This window comes from Hyalella azteca, unplaced genomic scaffold (assembly GCF_000764305.2).
Source record: "Hyalella azteca isolate HAZT.00-mixed unplaced genomic scaffold, Hazt_2.0.2 contig11277, whole genome shotgun sequence".
Lineage (NCBI taxonomy): Eukaryota > Metazoa > Arthropoda > Malacostraca > Amphipoda > Hyalellidae > Hyalella > Hyalella azteca.
The window spans coordinates 463,370-484,211 of NW_025941278.1; the positions used below are offsets into that span (position 1 = coordinate 463,370).

The 20,842-nt window shown below is 36.3% G+C and overlaps 1 protein-coding gene across 1 annotated transcript in view; it reads right to left on the reverse strand.

Moving 5' to 3' along the window:
• The window catches only part of LOC108678779 (atrial natriuretic peptide-converting enzyme), a 111,687-nt gene that overhangs the window by 76,881 nt on the left and 13,964 nt on the right, over positions 1-20,842 (reverse strand). Inside the window, exons 3-4 of the mRNA XM_047882783.1 lie at positions 14,139-14,219; positions 5,104-5,259 (exon numbers count right to left, since the gene is read on the reverse strand). Coding sequence (XP_047738739.1) covers positions 5,104-5,259; positions 14,139-14,219 — 237 coding nt within the window. The remainder of the gene's footprint in view (positions 1-5,103; positions 5,260-14,138; positions 14,220-20,842) is intronic.

A 20,842-nucleotide genomic window follows, 5' to 3' on the forward strand; every position in this document is an offset into this window, starting at 1 on the left:
ATGGGAGTCTAAATAAGTTTTCTTATCCGTCTCTTATTTATTGATAAGGCTGTTGTGGAAAATTAAGGTCGCAGTTTCAAAGCGAAGCTCAAATATATATGATATATATTTTTTCTTTCATTATTATCTAAGCCCGATGTATAAAAAATTAAATTTTAGTTGTTTGTAATATTATATTTTTACATTCACAAGGACCATTACGCATTTATTTATTAATGGAAATAATTTTATTTACCCAAAAAGTTAGAAACTGAATTTCAGAATTGGTAAACATTTGTTCACACGACCGCAACAATTTCGGGAAAAAAATTCTTTATAATGAATTTTGTTTATTCCACGAGAAACATACTTTCATCCTATATTATTAACTCTCAATTATATTTGACAAGTTCGCGTACATGTGTCCGTCATACAGTATTTTCTCTTCCAGGTGAGTTTTTTTTGACGCGGCGAAGCATCACTTGAGGCGCTGCGTTAAGTATTTTCAATCCATGCAATGCATTCCTGGCCTTTGCGTACACAATGGCTTGATATGTCGCAACTTTATTGATCACTGAAAACGTGTTCATTCAAACCAGTATTATGACAATAGAACTACGTGTTCAAAAAATTCGAGTGTTTTGAGAACACTTGCTGAGCTTCTTTTTTAGTTCCATTGATCCGAAGAAACAGACAAAAAATAAATAAATAAAAAAAAACGCGTCGAACAATGCAAAATATTCGATCTTCCTAACTGCTTTTCAAGATGTTCAATCCGTCGCTAATAATTAGTCTACTGTTGCATTATTTATTAGCCCTATATTATCTAGCCCACAGTTTCGTGTTTCGGAAGAAACAAGTGAAGCTCAATCCTAATGACCATAATAACTTGCGAGTTGATATTCAAAGTGGATCTGCATCTGAAAAACAAGCTGTTCAGTATCCGTTTTGATTGGGATTTGATATAAATTCGTCGACTGATTTAATTTCTTAACATATCCGACTTAGTCTAGTCAACTTGCTTTAATTCCATAGATAATTTTGGAAAGACTTTGCTGTGTTAACTGCATCACACAAATAACTTGAATAATTATTAACTGATGCGGGATTTTCTCGTCAAATCAAAAATAACAGTTGCTTTGTTGAAAAGCTTCATAGTTCTTTTGGCATTAAATTGGTTAATGCTGAAAAATATTACAATATGTCTCTGTTTCTTGTTGAGTCATCTTGTTTTGCTTGTAGAGCTAGTAGGCATAATGGATATTTTTCTATTTAAACGTTCATTATTTTAAGCACGACTCTAATTGCATTGCCTCCCTCAGATATGCAGCAAGAGTTGTAAATCATCCACACCTATTATTAGTCAGTCATCCAGTAATTAATTAAGAGAAAGCCTATGAAAGGAATGTTTTTATGACGCTAGACGATACTGCAACATGGTAATGCATGGTCATAAGCAGCGCATTTCCAATAAGCCTCTAAGGGTTATAGCTGCGGGCCAGCGCGCCTAAGTAACGGCCATCAGCAAGGAGGCTCAAGCTCGGCCAAAGTGATAACACTGTTAGGTGTGTTTGCTCAGGCAGGCACTCGCCGTAAAGCTCTTGTTGCTTGCACTTTTGCAGTCATCACTTGGCCAGAGTAAATAGATTAGCGGCCCAAACTGTTCCCTCTTGTCAAATCGCCGGTTCCAGGAGATTGCCTGGGCGCGGGGCAGGGAGGAGGAAATGACTGCTCTAACCAGTGATTGGAATCCTCACAGCCATAATAAAATCCAGGCTGACTGCGAGATCCAGACCCGGAAAAGGATGAGCGTAAGGAGTTAAAAAACTGATTTAACAAGGTCTTTGAGATTCGGGAAAATATGGAGTGACGATAATAAATCAGTGACTTGAAGAAAATGTATCTCTATAGACCTATAATCGCGAAATTTATCTTCATAGCCTTGTATGACCCGATGTATAGACATTAATCCTTACATTCTTGCTAGGAGCCATACGAAATATATTGCCTAGTGGAAGCATTAATAGTATTTATTTACTTTAATTTTTATTTTGCATTTTCCTTCAAAAAGATGAGTATTTCATTGAACAAGTAGTTAAAAATTCTATAATAGTTCAAGCGTAATCAGCAAAACGACCAAATTTACACGGATGATACCAATGCCTAAATAACCAAGTCCAAGTGAAAAGATACCTTCTAATTACCAATATTAAGTGAATAAGAACAATAAATAATCGTTGATCAAATGATAGTTTCGTTCAAAAATATGCAGCGATGCCAATGTCCTCAAATCGGAAGCAGCAGCGGTGGAGTATAAAGCATCAAATCGCTCTCAAACACAAGTTAGCGCCACTGGTCGACGATTATTACATTTTTATTGCCTTCATAATAATATCAAATTTCTGGATGGAAGAGATGGGCAAGCAGAACTCTAGAATAATAACTCTTCCCACGCTATTTGATTTTCACTGAATCGGGCACGAGCTTCTGAAGTTTTTTTTTTCACTTATCGTTTTAAATTGATTGGATTTAAATATGGAATTTTCTTCATCTTCCATGCTATACATTCTGAATTTGAATTTATTTGGATAATATTTTATTTCAATGGGTTTTGTTCGCAATATGTGTCTACTTAAATTAAGAAGTTCATATCAAAGCGATATTCTGAAGTAGTTTCACAGATTGATTGTAGGAACACTGTTTATTGCACTCGGTCCTACTCCAACTCGGAGTCGTAAACAATGTCCATTTAAGTAAAAGATTCTTTCTTTGAAATGTTAATTTGCACCTATAATTGTTACATTATTTGAAATTTGTTTCTTTTTCAGGTATATTTGTTTGTGGTCCTTCTGGTTTATGAGTGCAGTTGAGCGCAGTGTGCATTTAGTTGCAGTTTAGTACAGTTGAGCGCAGTGCGTATTTAGTTGCTTTAGATTTAATGATCTTGAAATCGTTAAATATTTTTCAACAAAAATTTCGTCTAAACAACTCCTAATGTTCTTATAAGCTCCAGATTACATTGTTAATTGATTGTTTTTCACGTCATCTCGCCAAATCATCTCGCTTGTATTCTGTAAATAAGGCTCTAATCTTATCCTTGTAAATTCTATCGCTCGGTTGATAATTACTCCTTCCATAAAATTTTTGATCTAATGATATTGCTGGTTTTTGACACATTTCCGAGGAAAATTTTTCGACTAAATTTTGTTGAAAATTTTTTAGCTCTTCTATTACTGTTACCTTGAGAATGAAGCAGAATAGTGACATAAACATAAAAGTATATAGTATGAAAGTCAATAGCAAAAAAGCAGTTAATTTCCCAAGCTCAAACAATCGTCTCTAAGAATGGATTTATTAAACCCTTTCAATGAATGATTTTATCTTCCACCTGACGAACATATCGCTTTTGACGATCATCGGGGCTTGCAAGTTCAGGTCGGGAGCGTCGACGCGGATTTTTTATTGCATTCCAGCATAAGCCTGGGAACGCCGCAATGCGGTAATGTTATGAACCCTAGACGTTTGGGCTCAGTAATATTTGGCCGCCCCGACGCCAATGTTATGGCAGGCTTCTACATCAGCAGGTTCAGATCGCACGAGTCGTTGCCATCAATCTTTAGAGAATCTTGGAAAATATTGAGCAAATTTTTTATAAATTTACGGTGGTATTGAAGCCGAGTACTTATTGATGAGTCTAGACTTAGGAAGGAAAAAAATTGCAGTTCAGAATTGATGGTGTCAGAAGCGGAAGTAGGAAGGAAAAGAATTCTTCCTTAAATGATGCCTCAAGAAGTTTGTGCTCACTAAGTAGGCCGATTGCGTCAATTTTACCGAAGAAATTGCCCTCTTAGTTGTGTTTACTGGGATAAAATTTATCTGAGATGGTTATTATAGATATATTTTTTAGGCTGAATGAAATAAAAAAGAATTAAATTTGCGAAAACAATTCACGAATGAACACAAGCACCAAAAGCGGAATTATGCTTCTGATACTATCAGTACATAGATTAAATAAATATTTGTTCAGGCTGAGCTAATTGGAGTATGAGTAAGCAAATGCACGGTTCACTTTAGCATTTATTTATAAAAAAACAATAAACAATATGCTAAAGACGTTTGCAAATGAATCATCATTTATAAAAATACAGATAGATTTCAAAATGGAGATTTTTGATAAAAAAATTGTACAAATGGATGGCAAAATATTGTAAAGGATCTCACTTCGACTCAGAATTATTAAAATTTGAAAAGCTTCTCTGCGCTTACACTTCTTGGCTGCTAATGAAGTCGTTCTAATCCGCTTCACTGAGCCTGGCAAGGTTCAATAAATTCTCGAATCAAGTCAGTCCGACGAGAACAAATTAGCGAACAATTGGCTGGCTCAAGAGGTCATCCGCAGCATGTCTGTCTTGTTATACCCACTTAAAGTTGTCATACGCACCAAAAGTTGGATAAACTCGTGCTCGTCACATTCATTTAAGCGCAATTCTGTCGCCACTAAACTTGTCGGTTTCTCGTTTAAAATCCGCTTAAATTCAATACTTTTCGGTCCGCGAAGGCCATCCTAAAGGTCGATGGGACTTCGACTTGTGCCAACAAAATTACTCTCTTTATTTCAACGGGTTCAACCAAGTGCAAGCAGCAGCAATGGGATAGATTTAAATTAAACATTATAGAGAGCCAGTGTTTAATCGGATTTTTTTCGGAAGAGTAAAAAGCTCACGGTATATATAATCAAGACTTACAGCAGAAGTATTATTTGAAAAATGAAAACTGGACGAACAATAAAATAGTCTTCTATGCGCTGCAGATGTTTTCGTTAAATATTTACGGAAATCTACGCTTTGCTGTTGTGAACAATATTTGCCTTCATTTTGAGAGATAGTATTAAGGTTTCGTTTCAGTCGCATTTTCATTCTATCACGGTGCATAAATCATTCAAATTTCTTTGGCGTACAATTAATTTCGAACAGAAATCTGTTCGGGAAAAAGCTTACAGAAATCGCTCTGTAATTTATTGTAAATGAGAAAATTCCAAATTAGAGGCCGGACTCGCGGTGCTTTTCGCTGTCACCATCACCCTTAGAGGAATCTCTCACCTCGTCTTTGCACGTCATCTCTCACCTCGTCAATATCGCTGTATTTGGTGTAAGATTTGCTGCCGAATGTAGACTCGGGGCCCAGGACGATGAGTCCTTTCCTTAGACCCTCGTCGGTGGGGGGTTTGGGGGGCTGGGGGGCAGGACCACGGGAGAGGAGGGGGAGGGGGCTCGTAAATTGCTGAGGATAACAAAATAAAATATTGAGTATAGGGAAGACATTGATGGGAGGAATGCACAAGGAAGAAAGAGTTTAGGGGAATAGAGATATAAATAAGGATCCAAGAAAACGAAGAACAGAAGATAATTTATGTAAAAAGGGCTAAGAGAGACGGTAAGGTCACGATTAAAAATAGTTGGATGATGAGTAGAAATAAGATTATGAATATCAGAAAATAGAACGATTCGAAAACAAAGTGTTAATGGTGAGATTATGAAATGTTTTTTGTTTCATGTAATGTATTAAACCGAGAGAAAGCAAAGAAGACGCGAGAAATAATTGTTGAGGCACATAAAAAAGAAAGAGACAACACTTTTACGGACAATCAAGGCGGGGAATTTTTTCAGCAAGTTGCTAGTTCACAAAAGATGTAAGCGATTCCATATTAGAAAATACGAAGATGCAGGAACGGAAAATGGAACAAGAAAGAATTAAACAAAATAAATAGAAAGACGATAAGGAATAAAGATTTATGCGAAAAATAAACGCTAACAAAGACGGAAAATATAAGCAGATAGAGACGAAAAATAAAGGCAGATAGAGAAGAAGAATAACGGCAGAAAGAGAACAAAAATAAAGGCAGAAAGAGAAAAAAATAAATGCAGACAGAGAACAAAAATAAAGGCAGACAGAGAAGAAAAATTAAATGCAGACAGAGAAGAAAAATAAATGCAGACAGAGACGAAAAATAAAGGCAGACAGAGAACAAAAATAAAAGCAGACAGAGAATAAAAATAAAGGCAGTTAGAGAACAAAAATAAAGGCAGACAGAGAACAAAAATAAAGGCAGGCAGAGAAGAAAAATAAATGCAGACAGAGACGAAAAATAAAGGCAGACAGCGAACAAAAATAAAGGCAGACAGAGAAATAAATGCAGACAGAGAACAAAAATAAAGGCAGACAGAGAACAAAAATAAAGGCAGACAGAGAATAAAAATAAAGGCAGACAGAGAACAAAAATAAATTCAGACAGAGACGAAAAATAAAATAGAAGATTTGGTGGCAGACACGCATAGTTTAGGTGAAGTTTTAAGAGATGTGGCAGGCGCTCCATCAGCGGTGGCATATATTTAAAAAATTTCAGCTTTCCAGAGCAAAAAAACGGGAAATTTTGTGCCGTGTTTGATATGATGAGAAATTGTTAGAGGCGGACGACGGGCAAGAGAAACGTCCAAAACAAAGATCAAAGAGCAGCCAGGGGAGCAGGATTGTTAGGATAAAGTCGCGAGTTTCAAGGAGTAGGAATTTGGTTTTTACCAGGTTTGGATGAACGTTTGCATGTGTTTTAAAGTATATAATACGAGATTATGTGTTTTATATTTCTCATATATATTATGTCGCGATAAATGAATCAAAGCCAGTTTAAGCAAATATCTTGATTTTTATTTTGTTTAAATGAAATTTCAAGGTAGTGCAGATTATAGCAGTTGAAGAAAAGGAATTATTTTTTGTCAGTAATTTTGTTCATTATCGCAATGAAAATGCAGATTTGTCATTGGGAATTTGAAATGGAATGACATATTTTGAAAAGAGATGAAGATGGCTAAGAGGAAAATAACAACTTTCGGACGGTAATTCGAAAATTTAAGCGAAAAGATTTATATTACATGTAATTATAAGAGAAACAGTGTCAAATTGGAACATAAAAGGACAAGAGGAGAGTTTTCCCGCTAATAAAGATGCGGATTATGAATGTGTTGGTGATGTAGTTGTTGGAATTTTGGTGGTGTGAGAATATGTTTAGGCGACGTGGGTTGGGGAGTGAGGGAAAGGATGGGATGGGATAAATAAGACTCATATTAGGACTAAAATAGAGAAAAAACTTATATAAAAATCATCTAGCTGAACAAATGAATCTAATTTTGCCACAGTACAGAAGATATTGTCACAAAAGCATTAAAAAATTCAGCATTTTTTCACTCAGTTATGGTGCGCTGCTAATTCTGAGAAAACTATGAACATATTCAAATTTTTTGTAACGGCAACCAGAGGAAAAAATGTTATGTTTAATTAAAAATATTAGGCAGCGCACTAAACGGCAAAGCTGCAAGACACAATTTTGAAATTAATTTCTAAATAGTGTCATAAAATTTTACTGATGGTAATCAAGGAACAAGTATTAATAAAATAAAATATTTAATTTACTAAGTAAACAAGTCGCACACATAGGCCAGAACTTGTCAGGTATAAAAATATGATTTAACATCTATGCAATAATTGCCTAAAACAACGACTGATAAAATATAGTTGTAAAACAAGGTAATAAACGTAAATGCAGGCATAATAAATTTATCACGGTTCTCAAAATAAATAAAATGAAATTCAACCTCAACATTAAAACCAATAAAATTGTAGTACAAACACAAGCATGTTAAAAACACATTCCTCCTCAAACGAAAATGAAGAACATTTGTTAGAGGGCAAAATGATGAACATTTGTTAGCAGGCAATAGAATGGGACCAATTTGGAGAAGCAACTATAGAAAAAATTATAATTATTTCGAATTTATGGGGTATAGTAAGAGAAAAGCAATCAAACAGCACCTGAATAAATATTTACTGACGCTTTCACCTATCTTTTCGAGGAGCTCGTAAAAATATCGAAGACTTTCTTTTCATTGCAAGTTGGCGAAGAAAACCGCGAGGCATTGACGTGAGAATCCCCAAAAAATGCTGCAAGAAATGCCTATCACGCAGAAAATATTGCTTCTCGTGATAACGGAATTTGGTTACTTTTTTTATTAATCTGAGAATTGGATATGTTGAATTGTTGTGTGCTCATCTGTTGATTGATGAATGATATCATGCTATAGCATTATATTATATTATGTTCATTTACAAAAAATAAGAAGGATGCTTGCTTCAAAAAACCGCCACTCCATTCTGGTTCACAACTTCATTCCAATGAACAGAAAGTGAACACAAAGAGTCCATTGCTATTTTCAAACAGCAGGAACCTTCGCCCAGAAATGCATTAAAAGGAGCACGGGAATAGGACGGCTCGAGGCACCACAGAGACAGTGTGGATCCCAGAGATTTAACAGCGACTCGTGCACAGCGCTCTTCATGCGGCAAGTTCCGGCAGTTCATGCCACAACATTCAAAACTTCAACCATTAATTGAAATTTTATCACTGCAACTAGAAATATACGCACAAAATAGGAGAAAATGAGCGCTTGATAATTTTTTTTGCGTGGTTCTGATTTTCGAGAGTACGTTCATGGACTAAGCGAAAGACGATGTTTGTTGCCAAGCACATAAAGCGCTAGTTCAGCATAACGATAATCTTGGTAATCTTACCTATTAATTAAATAACTTCGAGAAATTATACTAATTATGATAATGTTGTCGTCACATTACATATATATAAATAGATCATTAATTTGAATGGTGATTCATATTCTAATTTGACCGTGCCGCGAATTTAGTCATACATAAATAAGATAATTTTTGCAATATAAATTTTATGAACTCAGAAGTTTTTTTTGTGAACATTCTCCAGACGAGAAAAATTCAAAAGTAATTCTACATAATTAACTAAGCCTTGAGAAATCCTCCCCATTGTGTAAGGTTTGTACGTTAGCGTCAGATTGTTGTGTGCAATGAAAAAAGTATTTAGAAAATACGTATTCAAACATCTGCTTTTTATTAAAAAAAACTTTACTTGATTCAAACATTAAGGAGTCGACCTCATCGTCATGATAAAAGGATTTTATTGCAAAAAATTCGCCTGTATACCGAAAGTTTTTCCCTTCCTTAATTGCATTAGGATACTTGTTAGATATAGACATAAGACAATTAATTTATGATTGTAATTATAAATACTTTTGGTATTTTTACTAACTAATGATAACTGCTTTACTAACTAGCACCTTCTATAAGACACAAGTTCTTTGTCAATCATTATTTAATCCTTGCTTATGTATAGATTTTTAGAAATCAACCATCCATTTATAAAATTAAATGTGCCTTTTTGCGCTCGCTATCTGATCGATCTTCGTTGCTCGCTTTTGAATGGATTTTCATCCTCAGTATTAAATCCATGCTGTAAATAAATGCTGTAAATGTTAATCTATACTGTAAATGACATCATCAAAACGGTATTGAATGCAGGATGATTTGGAAACACTGCACGATCACTCTCGTGTATTTTCTTGAAAGTTGATGAAAAAATATCTTCTACTCATGTGATTTGTTTGAATAATATTATTTGAAACTCCGCATGAAAGCTCGGCACCCGAAAATGCAAAAATCATAACTAATTCGTTCAAGCCCGAGTCTTATCCAGCAATCAGGAAGTGAAGAGACATGTATACATATAACTCCTACTTCAAATATCATCAAAACATTTCTTCCGTTGGCTTCCGGGTTTTGAAAGCTGTAGTCGAAGACAGCTTTACTAACTGAACTGAATAACTGAACTGAAAAACTGAACTGAAAAACTAAACTGAATAACTGAACTGAATAACTGAACTGAATAACTGATCTAAATAACTGAACTCAATAACTGAACTGAATAACTGAACTGAATAACTGAACTGAATAACTGAACTGAATAACTGAACTGAATAACTGAACTGAATCACTGAACTGAATCACTGAACTGAATCACTGAACTGAATAACTAAACTGAATAACTGAACTGAATAATTGAACTGAATTACTCATAGCTCTGCTCCTCGATCATATGTTGACTTGTATTTCATGCTGCTAATGTAATAGTGACATCTTCTACCTCTAAAGGTTCAGTTTCAGGTGAAAAGTTCCAAATTCTTTTCTAGCGTGACAAAACATTTCTATATAGTTTTTCCTTGAATCGGATCACTTTTTTGAACTTGCTGCCTTAAGCTCGCCTCGTAAAGCCTAGACGTTCAGAGTTTGGCAAGCCTATCCTCCTTCTCGCCTTGTGCCGCGTGGAGCGTCTCTAATTGATCCAATTGAGGCTGTAATGAAAGGCTTAATTTGTTGCCTGCTCTCGTATGCACGTATCGAATCATGCTCGCTGACGCAGCTATTGCTCAGTAATTCAATAGTAACCTCACCAACACATTTTGAGGCTCAAAGTGACATCTAAATCATCACCTCAAAGACAGCGTACATAATGGTATTTTTGTTCCAAGTGTAAACTGGATTTCGCGGCACGTTTCGTCTCGAGCACAATTGAGACACAATTATTAAATAAAATTACATTTATTGAGCAGATTCTTTTCACGTTAAATCCAACGAGTGGCTTGTTCTTTTCAGCTACGTATATGACGACTAGGCGAATTTAATTAGTTTGGCAAAATATTTCTACTTTCGTATCAATCATCATTCTTTTAAACCAAGTTTTAAACACTACTTATTTTTTAAATTCAAACTGAAAAGAAAACCAGCATCACAACTTGAATATCTACCTTTTTAATTGAACCTGTCAATAAGTCAACGTAAATCGTTAGCCTACTGATTTCCAGCACCGGCGAGAGGCTTGCCGTTCAAGCGTAGGAACTCCGTGCCACTTTTTGGCCCATTTCGGCGACTCGGGTCAAATTTTACGACAGAAGTTGGCGTCGTATAGCACGGAAGAATAGTGTTTTCCTTAGCCTGTTGCTCCCTAATAAAATAAAACTCGCCAGTGTACTCCTTGGAACAGGTCCAAGTGCAAGCTCCAGCAACAGTCTGCTGCAGGCGCTGCGTGTATACCGTATATGTGACTCTTATATAGCCTTTACAAGCCTTCATGGCGTGTCATGCTGTGAGAAGAAGAGGTCGTCAAGAGAATATCTTTGTTTAGGATGTGGACAATGTCTGGTCTTGTGATTTGAGTAATAAATGTGAATGTGGTTACGTGTAAAACATTTATTAAATAGGCGGATTATAGAAACGAATTTGCATACATTTCTAATAGGGAATGAGATAAAAAATTCTAATGTTCTCACTTCAGTGAGTGACAGAGAGCGCATTTTCTCGTCGGCGAAAACGTGAGGTCACGGACGGACGGACAGACAGACAGACGGACATGGCGAGAACAATAGTGCATTTTTTCCATAAATGAGAAAATGCGCTAAAAAGAGAGATGAAGAGATAAAAAAGAGAGAAGAAACATAAAACTTTCTTTGAAGTTCTTTACTTTAGAAAACATCTTTATTGCATACGCTCAAGTTTTTCAAATGCATCCACATCGTATATTGGGCGAAGATTAATAAATGTGAAGTGACAAGTTTTAAGAGCTGGAAAATATCATATCCAAGCCTTGAAATTCAACAAAGCCCTAAAGAAACAATAATCGGAGCACTAATTTGAATGCATCTAAAAATCAATCTATTAAAATAAAGGAATTCTAGTGTGACGCAAATTCACGGGGCTTATACTAGCTCGTGCATAACTGCTCGATAGTTTAAAAATAATAATCGTAGTAGAGACTGCCACTTATTGGCTAATGCTTGGCCTTCCTAGTTTCGCTGATGATTTCATTTAGTGTTGCACGTCGTATGTGCTCTTGAACGGACGGCGAATTCAATTTCCGTCGCTCATTGTCGCATCCGCTGCCCAGACGAACTACTTCGGCCTCCCGCCTCTATAAGCGTCGACAGGTAAATTAACATGCATGCAAACTGGCGTGTTTAGACGATTTTATTCCACGTAAGTTATTTGATGTGGATCATGTAATATCATTACTAAAAACGGTGCTAAGGTTACACATTGACCAATACCACTTTTTATATTTAGTTTAATAAACTCAAGAATCCAACTTAGCTTGATTAAATGCAAATATCGAAATTTTGCATCGAAATTTATTATATGACTGCTGTCCGTTTGTTATAATAATCGTCCAAATTAATAAATTAACATTAAATCATAGTGACGTAAGATTACTAATTCTTTATCAACTTCCTAAAGCGGTACACAAGGATTTAATCAATTGAGCTGATGCACGATGACGTAATTTAATCTTATGGAAAGATTTTCGCCTCCTGCTTTTGCTGACGTTGCAGATTAGACTTATGAATGAGTGGAAAGTTTTGAATGAACCTGGGGAATAAAAATTTTAGAGGGACCACGAGTCGCTTAACCTCCAGACTTTGACCTATCCATATTGTTTGAATTAAGAATTGTGTGAATCGTAAACAATCGATACACATTCGAAGGAAACTATCTTCAATTAAAATTGTTCCAGATGCAAAAATTTCCTTCTGCGAAAAATTGAGGTTTCTGAGTGTTTATACTAACCTAATATCGAAGAAACTTTCTTCATATAAGCTTTCTCGTAAATCCAATAACGGATTTATTGCTAAACTAATTAAATTATTACACGCAATCTCTTAAATAAGCTGACGTGTAATTAAACTCTGGTAAAATGTGGCACTGAATTTCGGCGTTAAATACAGTTCGAGAATAAACCTCGTAAAACGATCCCTGCAGTCAACAAATCGATTTCGCGTATCAATGAATTCACGAACGATGTAATTTATAACTTTGCTGAACGGCTACAAGCAAAGTTTTTAAATTATGCCGGAAATGTAGTGAAATGGAGTCTGCTATAAAAGCTAGTAAGGCGTATGACTTATAAAATACATTTATAGTGATAAAGAAACAACTTAATGATTTGGTTGGGAGAAACTCGCGTAAAAAAATTGTACATACATATTTTTTTAGAAAATATAACAGCGCACGTGTCGTCAATAAGAGAATAAATTGACTTGCGTCTTGGAGGAGAAAGCTTGTCTTAAATCGTTGAAACTACAATTAAATGAACATGAAATTTAGATGCATTTCGCTTGCTCGCCTAGCACAAAAACGGAAAACAATTTAGCAATGCACAAAAAGTATGTATGCATGACACCGCAAGTGCTGATGTATATACGCAGTGCACAGCACAAAGAGGGCGTTCATACGTACGTAGAGCACAGTACAAAGAGCTCTTTAATGCATGGTAGAAAATAAATCTTATAAGAGAAGGCAAGTGACTGCAGCTGCAGGTCAAACAAAATAAATGCTTACCCATACATTAAGTAATGATTCTTTAACGTGGGTTAAGTAAACCATAGCAGAAAATGAGCTGTAGATAATAAATAACTAAGTGTTAGAAGAATGCAGACTTTCGAATATATAGAAAGGCAGGGACCTTTATCCAAATAAATTTATTGCATGCACTCCACTGAAAGAAAAGCCTATTCTAAAAAATATCCCTTCATATCATGCGTTGTTTAAATACATATTGTAGAAATTAAGTACATAAGGAATAAAGGAAATTTTCGAACTTTTGCACAATCGCAAAACAAAATATTACATTTTGGAAGAATATTAACAAATGACACAACGAATAACTGTTTATAGATTAAATTCAATAACCAGATAGAGCTTATGCGGCACATTATGTGAACGACGCATTCTGTGTCAATTTTTGATAGGTTACTGAAAAAACATTGCTAATTTACATCAATAATAGGAAACTCCTTGATATCATCGCGTCTTCATTTTTACAAGTTAATTATCAAAAATATAGTAGATGCGATGTGGGATTCGTTTAATATATGATATAGGTTGTGGTATCTGAGCTTCTTGTAGTTTCTCCTATTAATTAATTTAATAAATACATTTGGGTTACATCAACATTCATGCAGCTCATTGTCATAGGCAAAATTTTAGCTAAAATAAATAGATATCACGATGCTTCTCCGAATATTTCTAATTCAGACCCAAATTAAATTACAATAAAGTAATAAGAAAAGATATAAAGGAAATAAAATGTATCGCTCTTAATAATGAAAGCTTTCATAACATTTAAAACAATAGATGTTATTTTAAGACAGGCAAGACGTTATTTGAGATGCAAGACACGTTCTGGGAGAAGCTCTCACCGTCGCTTGCTGCTTGAGGCGCTGCAGGAGTGAGGCTGCTGGTGCTGAGGCTGGTGCTGGGGCAGGAGGCAGAGGCGGCGACTGTACAGCGCAGCCCCAGCCAGTGAGAGAGCGTGAGAGAGGGAGAGAGAGCGTGAGAGAGGGAGAGAGGGAGTGAGAGAGAGGGAGTGAGAGAGAGGGAGTGAGAAAGAGGGAGTGAGAGAGAGGAAGTGAGATAAAGGGAGTGAGAGAGAGGGAGTGAGAGAGAGGGAGTGAGAGAGAGGGAGTGAGAGAGAGGGAGAGAGAGAGAGGGAGTGAGAGAGAGGGAGTGAGAGAGAGGGAGTGAGAGAGGGAGTGAGAGTGAGGGAGTGAGAGTGAGGGAGTGAGAGAGAGGGAGTGAGAGAGAGGGAGTGAGAGTGAGGGAGTGAGAGTGAGGGAGTGAGAGTGGAGGAATGAGGCAACATAAAGTAGATGCCACATAAAGTCGAGGCAACATAAAGTAGATGTAACGTAATGTAGAGACAACATAGAGTAGAGGCAACATAAAGTAGCGAAAACATAGAGTAGAGGCAACATAAAGTAGATGTAACGTAAAGTAGAGACAACATAAAGTAGAGGCAACATGAGAGAAAAGAGACAAGCCAGAGAAGAAGAAGCACCAAAAAAACAATAGACAATTCAGTAAATGAGACAAGCTTCGTCAAACAGTGCTTTAAAAAGTGAACCGATACAAATGAATCCCCTTAATCTAAGTAGTTTTTTGGAATTGCATGTCGGTCTTTAGTGACTATAAATACATACAACTGAGAGAGCAAGAGAAATAGATGCAATATTCACAGATTTTTAAATCGAAACATTTTTAGCAATTTACATAGTGAAATCGTCACAAGATTTTATTGTAAGAACTGATGCATGATTTCCTCATTAAAAAAGTTACGCAAGCAATGTTGACTTAATGCGTAATGATTACTATTTGAAAACTGTTATTTAGTGAGATAAAATGAAAAGTTTGTGTTGCAAGTCAACAAAATTTGAAGTATTGTGTAATTTCTTTTAAATTGTACCCATGGTGTGATATTCCTGCGAGCAGTCGAAACTTGAATTTAATTCGCGATAATAATTACAAAACAGAAATATATAGCAAATTAACAGATCTTATACATTTTGAATACGTACTTATAAACTACGAAAAAATTAATTTTTCTAACATTCAGTAGCGTTTATGCAGTTAATTAAGCCCATTAAAATATTTAACGTAATTCCTTAACTTATCCTAAAAAGCTTATCGATTTTATGAAAGCTAATCAATTTTTTATGAGTTTTCTTTTCGAATTGCGTAGAAGAAGTGAATCCGTAGAGCTGACACAAACGTAGCAGGAAATTTATTTTGTCGAACTATTCTCGACTTTAAGTCTTGCTGACGCTGCTGGTAAACTCTCTGAATGGAGAAAGTTCTTGTACGAACCTGGAGAATCAAAAATTTCGATGCCTATGGGTCTGAATTTCAGCAAAAACGAGCTCATAATCCATTCTGGGATCTACTTATGGCCTTCGCACAGAAAATTGTGTGTGGAAAATTTAAGTGCAATGCTCAGATTTTTGGAATGTTCAATTTACTCAAATTTACTAATGTGTGTAGCGTGTATATTCAAGTCAATTTTCTTGTCTCACACGTCATTGAGTTTATACATCAAAAATTACGAGACAATAATACAATACAAATTTTAATACCAGTTGTTTATGGTATGGCGAAATAATAGAATAAAATTTTGATAATAATAATCCTAATACATTAAACTAGGGATAGCTAAGACTTTAACAAAGAAATAAATAATAGTGTCAATATGTGCATGAACTGTTAAAGAAACTATAGATTCGAACGCGAAGAAAAGTCCACGAACATGAAGTAAAACAGCATAAAACTTTCACAGACCAGCTCCAGCATTGGCTTAATAAATCAAAAAACAAATGAAATAGACGGAAGCTATGAAAAAATTAGTGTTCAAACCAGTTACAGTTGATTTTCAGAAAATAGCAGTCTGGAAGTGGTCAGTGTAGATGAGGCTACTTTAGAATCGGAAAATTATAAATTTTTGTTGACTTCAATTACACTGTGAATAACTTGACTTTAGTTTTAGGGTAGGTAAATGGAACAACTGAATGGGATGACCGGCGACCGAAAATTTATTTAAAAAATACGGCGCATTTTCTCGATATTCCTCTCCCTGTCGAATTTTCATTAAAATTGCGATTTAAATGTGACCTTAATATATAAAAAATATGATGAATGTATGAAAGCTGGATATTATAATGATGTTTTTCATTGCAGACAGATTTCTGAATGCTTTTGAGGAACGTTTTTTTTAAATCTAGCAGGAATTTGGTCGGCTTAAATTGAAGTTGAGATTCTCTTGTGCACATCATACATTTTCTGAGCCTTGAGCAAGAATTTCATAAGTTCTCTGTTAAGAAATATCTGCCCTTTTACTTCACAATAAAGAAAAAATATTTGAGAGAAATGAGTAAAGTATTAAAATACACGTTAAATTCAACTGTGGTGAGCTTCTCATGCAATAGTACAGAGTACAAGCAGATGTCGCCGGTTAGTCACATTAGTACTGGAAATTCGTTAAGCTACATGGAAAACTTGCATGTAAGCCTCCCGACATTCAGTATATTCAATTATTCTCTCGATCAATTCATGTTTCTCCCGAATTAATTTACTAGATTCATCCAATATTTTGCATAAATTCACTGCTTTCTTGTCGTATGTACCGCAATGAAAACCAGATTCCTCATTACACTGAACACGTATGCAGGATACAGGATCCTTACACAGTGTTGACGTGTATTGGACGCGAGGGAGCGTTTGGCTTGCTGGCTGACCGGCGCCCTGTGACGGATGATCAGACGTGCACGCTCCTCCGGGGCGACTTTATTGATGACGGTCAACTGCACGGCCTTTGCTGGGTACGACAACATGGTGCTGAGACGTGCAGGCTTCATAGTGTGTACGATAACATGGTGCTGAGACATGCAGGCTTCATAGCGTGTAGCCGGCTTCATAGCGTGTACGACAACATGGTGCTAAGACATGCAGGCTTCATAGCGTGTACGACAACATGGTGCTGAGACGTGCCGGCTTCATAGTGTGTACGACAACATGGTGCTAAGACATGCAGGCTTCATAGTGTGTACGACAACATGGTGCCGAAATATGCAAGCAGAACAATGAATCAATGGATTCATTGATTTCGCAAACAATGATTTCACAAACAATGAATCAATGGAGAGGACTCAGAATAAATGGATTAAATAATGACATGGTACTGAAACATGCAGGCAACATAGTGTGTACAACAACATGTATGGTGCTGAAATATGCAGTCTTCATAGCGTGAACGCCAACATTGTGCTGAAACATATTAGCTGCATGGCGTGTTCAATAACATGACGCTCAAATACGCTGGTTTCATAGCGTGTACGACAACATGGTGCTGAAACATTTTGGCTGCATGGTGTGAGCCACAATATGGTCTTTAAACATGCTGCCTTCATAGCATGTGCGTCAACATGGTTCTTAAACATGCTTACTTCATAGCGTGTACGATAACTTGGTAAGAAACATGTTGGCTTCAGAGCGTGTTGTAAGGGATTGCAATATGACTCCTGTAATTTATCGTTTAGCGTTTTGATTCACCTTTGATGCGACCTCGTTTAGATGCGCTTCGTATTTCTTCATTTTATCGCAATCCCACCACAGAGATGCGTGTAGGTATCATGTCTAGTTATTCACGTGATAAACATGTAAAATAGCTAAGGAAATACACGGTTTATTTATCTGTATTATCGTACCAACATTTGTTTATCATTACAGTTATTTATTAAAAGTTTGGGGAAACCGAGAGTTTGTTTGCTTATTTATAGAATACTCCCCAACAGTGTATGGCAACATGTACAGAAACATGATGGCTTCACATCATGCACATCATGGTATTAAAATATGCTTGCTAATGAACGGGTACGATCACATGCAGCTATCGATTGCTAGATTCGTGGTCTGTAAAATGACATTGTTTATAAACAAGATAGCTTAAATGGGAGCATTGAAACAGGTTACAAACTAGTATTATGGTACAGTAACATTTTACTTATGTAGCGTGTTATGTTGTATGGTCACTGGTCAGCATGTTAGCATTGTGGCGAGTCAGGTTAGATGTCACTCTAGCTTGATCACACTTCGGCTGTCTGAAAATTCGGTACTGCACTTCATTAATGGTCCCATAACATGGAAGTTATTCTAGTACTACTGTTGCTTGTCACGAGCACGATATCGCAATACTACCATTGATTGGACCGCGACAAGCACGATATCGAGGCCCCACAGTTGATTGGGCATGGGAGGTCGTACTTCAAGGGGTTGGATCTCTGAGGTTTTCTGGATCGCGTTTATGTCGGATACTGGCCAGAGACTGTCCAGAGAGTCAGAGACTGGCCGGAGACCGGCAAGAGACCGGCCAGAGACCGGCCAGAGACTGGCCGGAGACTGGCTGGACACGAAGAGAGGATCATAACTTTGTATTTAGAATAGCATCTTCTGATTTTGGTTGATGTGTTAAGGATGTGCTTTCAAGAACACAAATTCTTCAGTTGACGTCACGATTGAAGAGAATTTTATATCATTCGAGAGAAATGTGGCTTTTGATATAGTTAGGCATTTATACTGGACATTTCTGAATGGACAGACTTTGGATGAACTTGATTTTGAAGACATAACCCGAAAGTCTGATGTTCAAAACATTATAAATTTCCAGGAACCACAAACGAATTCTGTATAGAAAATCCTGCGCTCCCCTCTTAACCACGACGCCCAACAAACAGACCACTCCTACCAGATTTATTTCGAAACTCGGTAGGACCGACAGCCTGCAGCTCACGGTCGTTAGCAGTGACGTTGGAGGATTTTTTCCCCTCAAAACGATCGTATCCAACGATAATTATCCAGCCAGCTGCTACTTTTTGGAGACGTCACTTCAGAGGACCTCAGGTTCTTAAATAAATCAGCCGCGCTGCAGAGGGAGCTCCGTTTTTAAATGAGCATCGCCCTCAATTTTTGCGTTCTTGATCGTCCGTCTTAATGTTACGTTTGAGAAGATCAAAAGATAAATTTACTGATTGCCCATCGATCGCTAATCTCTTACGCCGTGATTATTTAAGTTCAAGTTTCGTTATTTCTACATAATCGCGTCGCAGGATTTATCGAACCTTTCATTTGGACAAATTTTAAGACACAATGAACCTATTACTGTACCTCTTATCAGAAAGCTTGAGAGATTAAACTTAAAAGAAGTCCTCAATAAAACTGGCATTATTTTTAACCAAACATAACGAAAAATATATTAACCCGATGCTTAGTTATTTTAGAGGGACAAAACACCTTATTACTTTCTGTGCTTTGACTCGCGACGTTTTATCAGTACAAACATAAACATTTAGAAGAATGTATGTCTATGCAAAAGGAAAGTGATACGCAATGTTGATGAAAGCAAACAAACTACAGTTTTAGTTCTATGAAAAATGGGTAGTTTGAACGCACTAATATTACGACGGTGTTGACGAAAGTAGAAGGAACACGTCGGGAAAAAGCAGACAGTTTCATGGTAGCAGATCGCTTTAACTTATTTTATAGTATTCTTTAGTATCGCATTTAGGAATTAACATTGGAATTTTTAGTGCTGCAGGTGTGTGTAGCTTGTGATTCTCTTTCAAGTCAAAAATGTAAAAAATACCGAAACTAGAAACTGCAAAATGAAATTTAGCTACACAGCCTAACAGATTGCCATTACCTTGGAAAATACTAGCATTTAATCCGAATCGGTATTAGCTTGTATTAATTAAACGATTAAGTTGAGTTACCCGTCAAAAATTCGACTTCTCAAAGTTTCCAGAATTTCTCATTTACAATGACAGATTTTACACCTTCGACACTTTAATTCCTAGATGATTATTCTGAGCGGGTTTGAAGAGGGAATCTCAAGTCCCAAATTGTATAGCGAGACAAAGGCCGAAGGATTTCGTAAGGACGATCGAGGCCTTTAAAGATGCAAGATGGGGAACTCCATCCCGTGCATAGCTTCCCTCCCCTACCGAATCCTATTGATTAGTTTGGTGTGCATCAGTGGCTAAGTTAAACTCTAAAAAATAAACGGAAAAGTTTCTTATTCTGTGAGGCAAGCGCCCACTTTTTACGCTACATGAAGAGCTTGTTTGAGTAACGACCAAATTAGCTTCTTTGGTGCAAGGAGGCGATGTGTTCAGATGAGAACATTGCCGAGACGCCTTCCTTAAAAGCTTCAAAATTGGAAACGATAACCGAGGAAAAAATTAAAGTGGCGTAGTAAGTCAACGCTGCTCATGCATCGGATTATAGCCATTCATGCGAAGCCACAGAGGAGTGGCGTTAAATTTGCGTATCGTGCTTCACAGTAATGCATGTCTTCCTCAGTAAAGATAAATATATTCAATAAGCACCCTGCCGTTCATTAATAAAATGAAATTAATCTGCTTTTGAAGGTTATTTTTTGGAACGATAACTATTGATAACGTATTTACAAGAAAGGAACAAAATATATCAAAATATTGTGCTCTATTCCAATTAGAGCAAAACAGCTGATTACTTTGTTATAAAAATATATTATATAATATAGAAATACTAATAACTTATA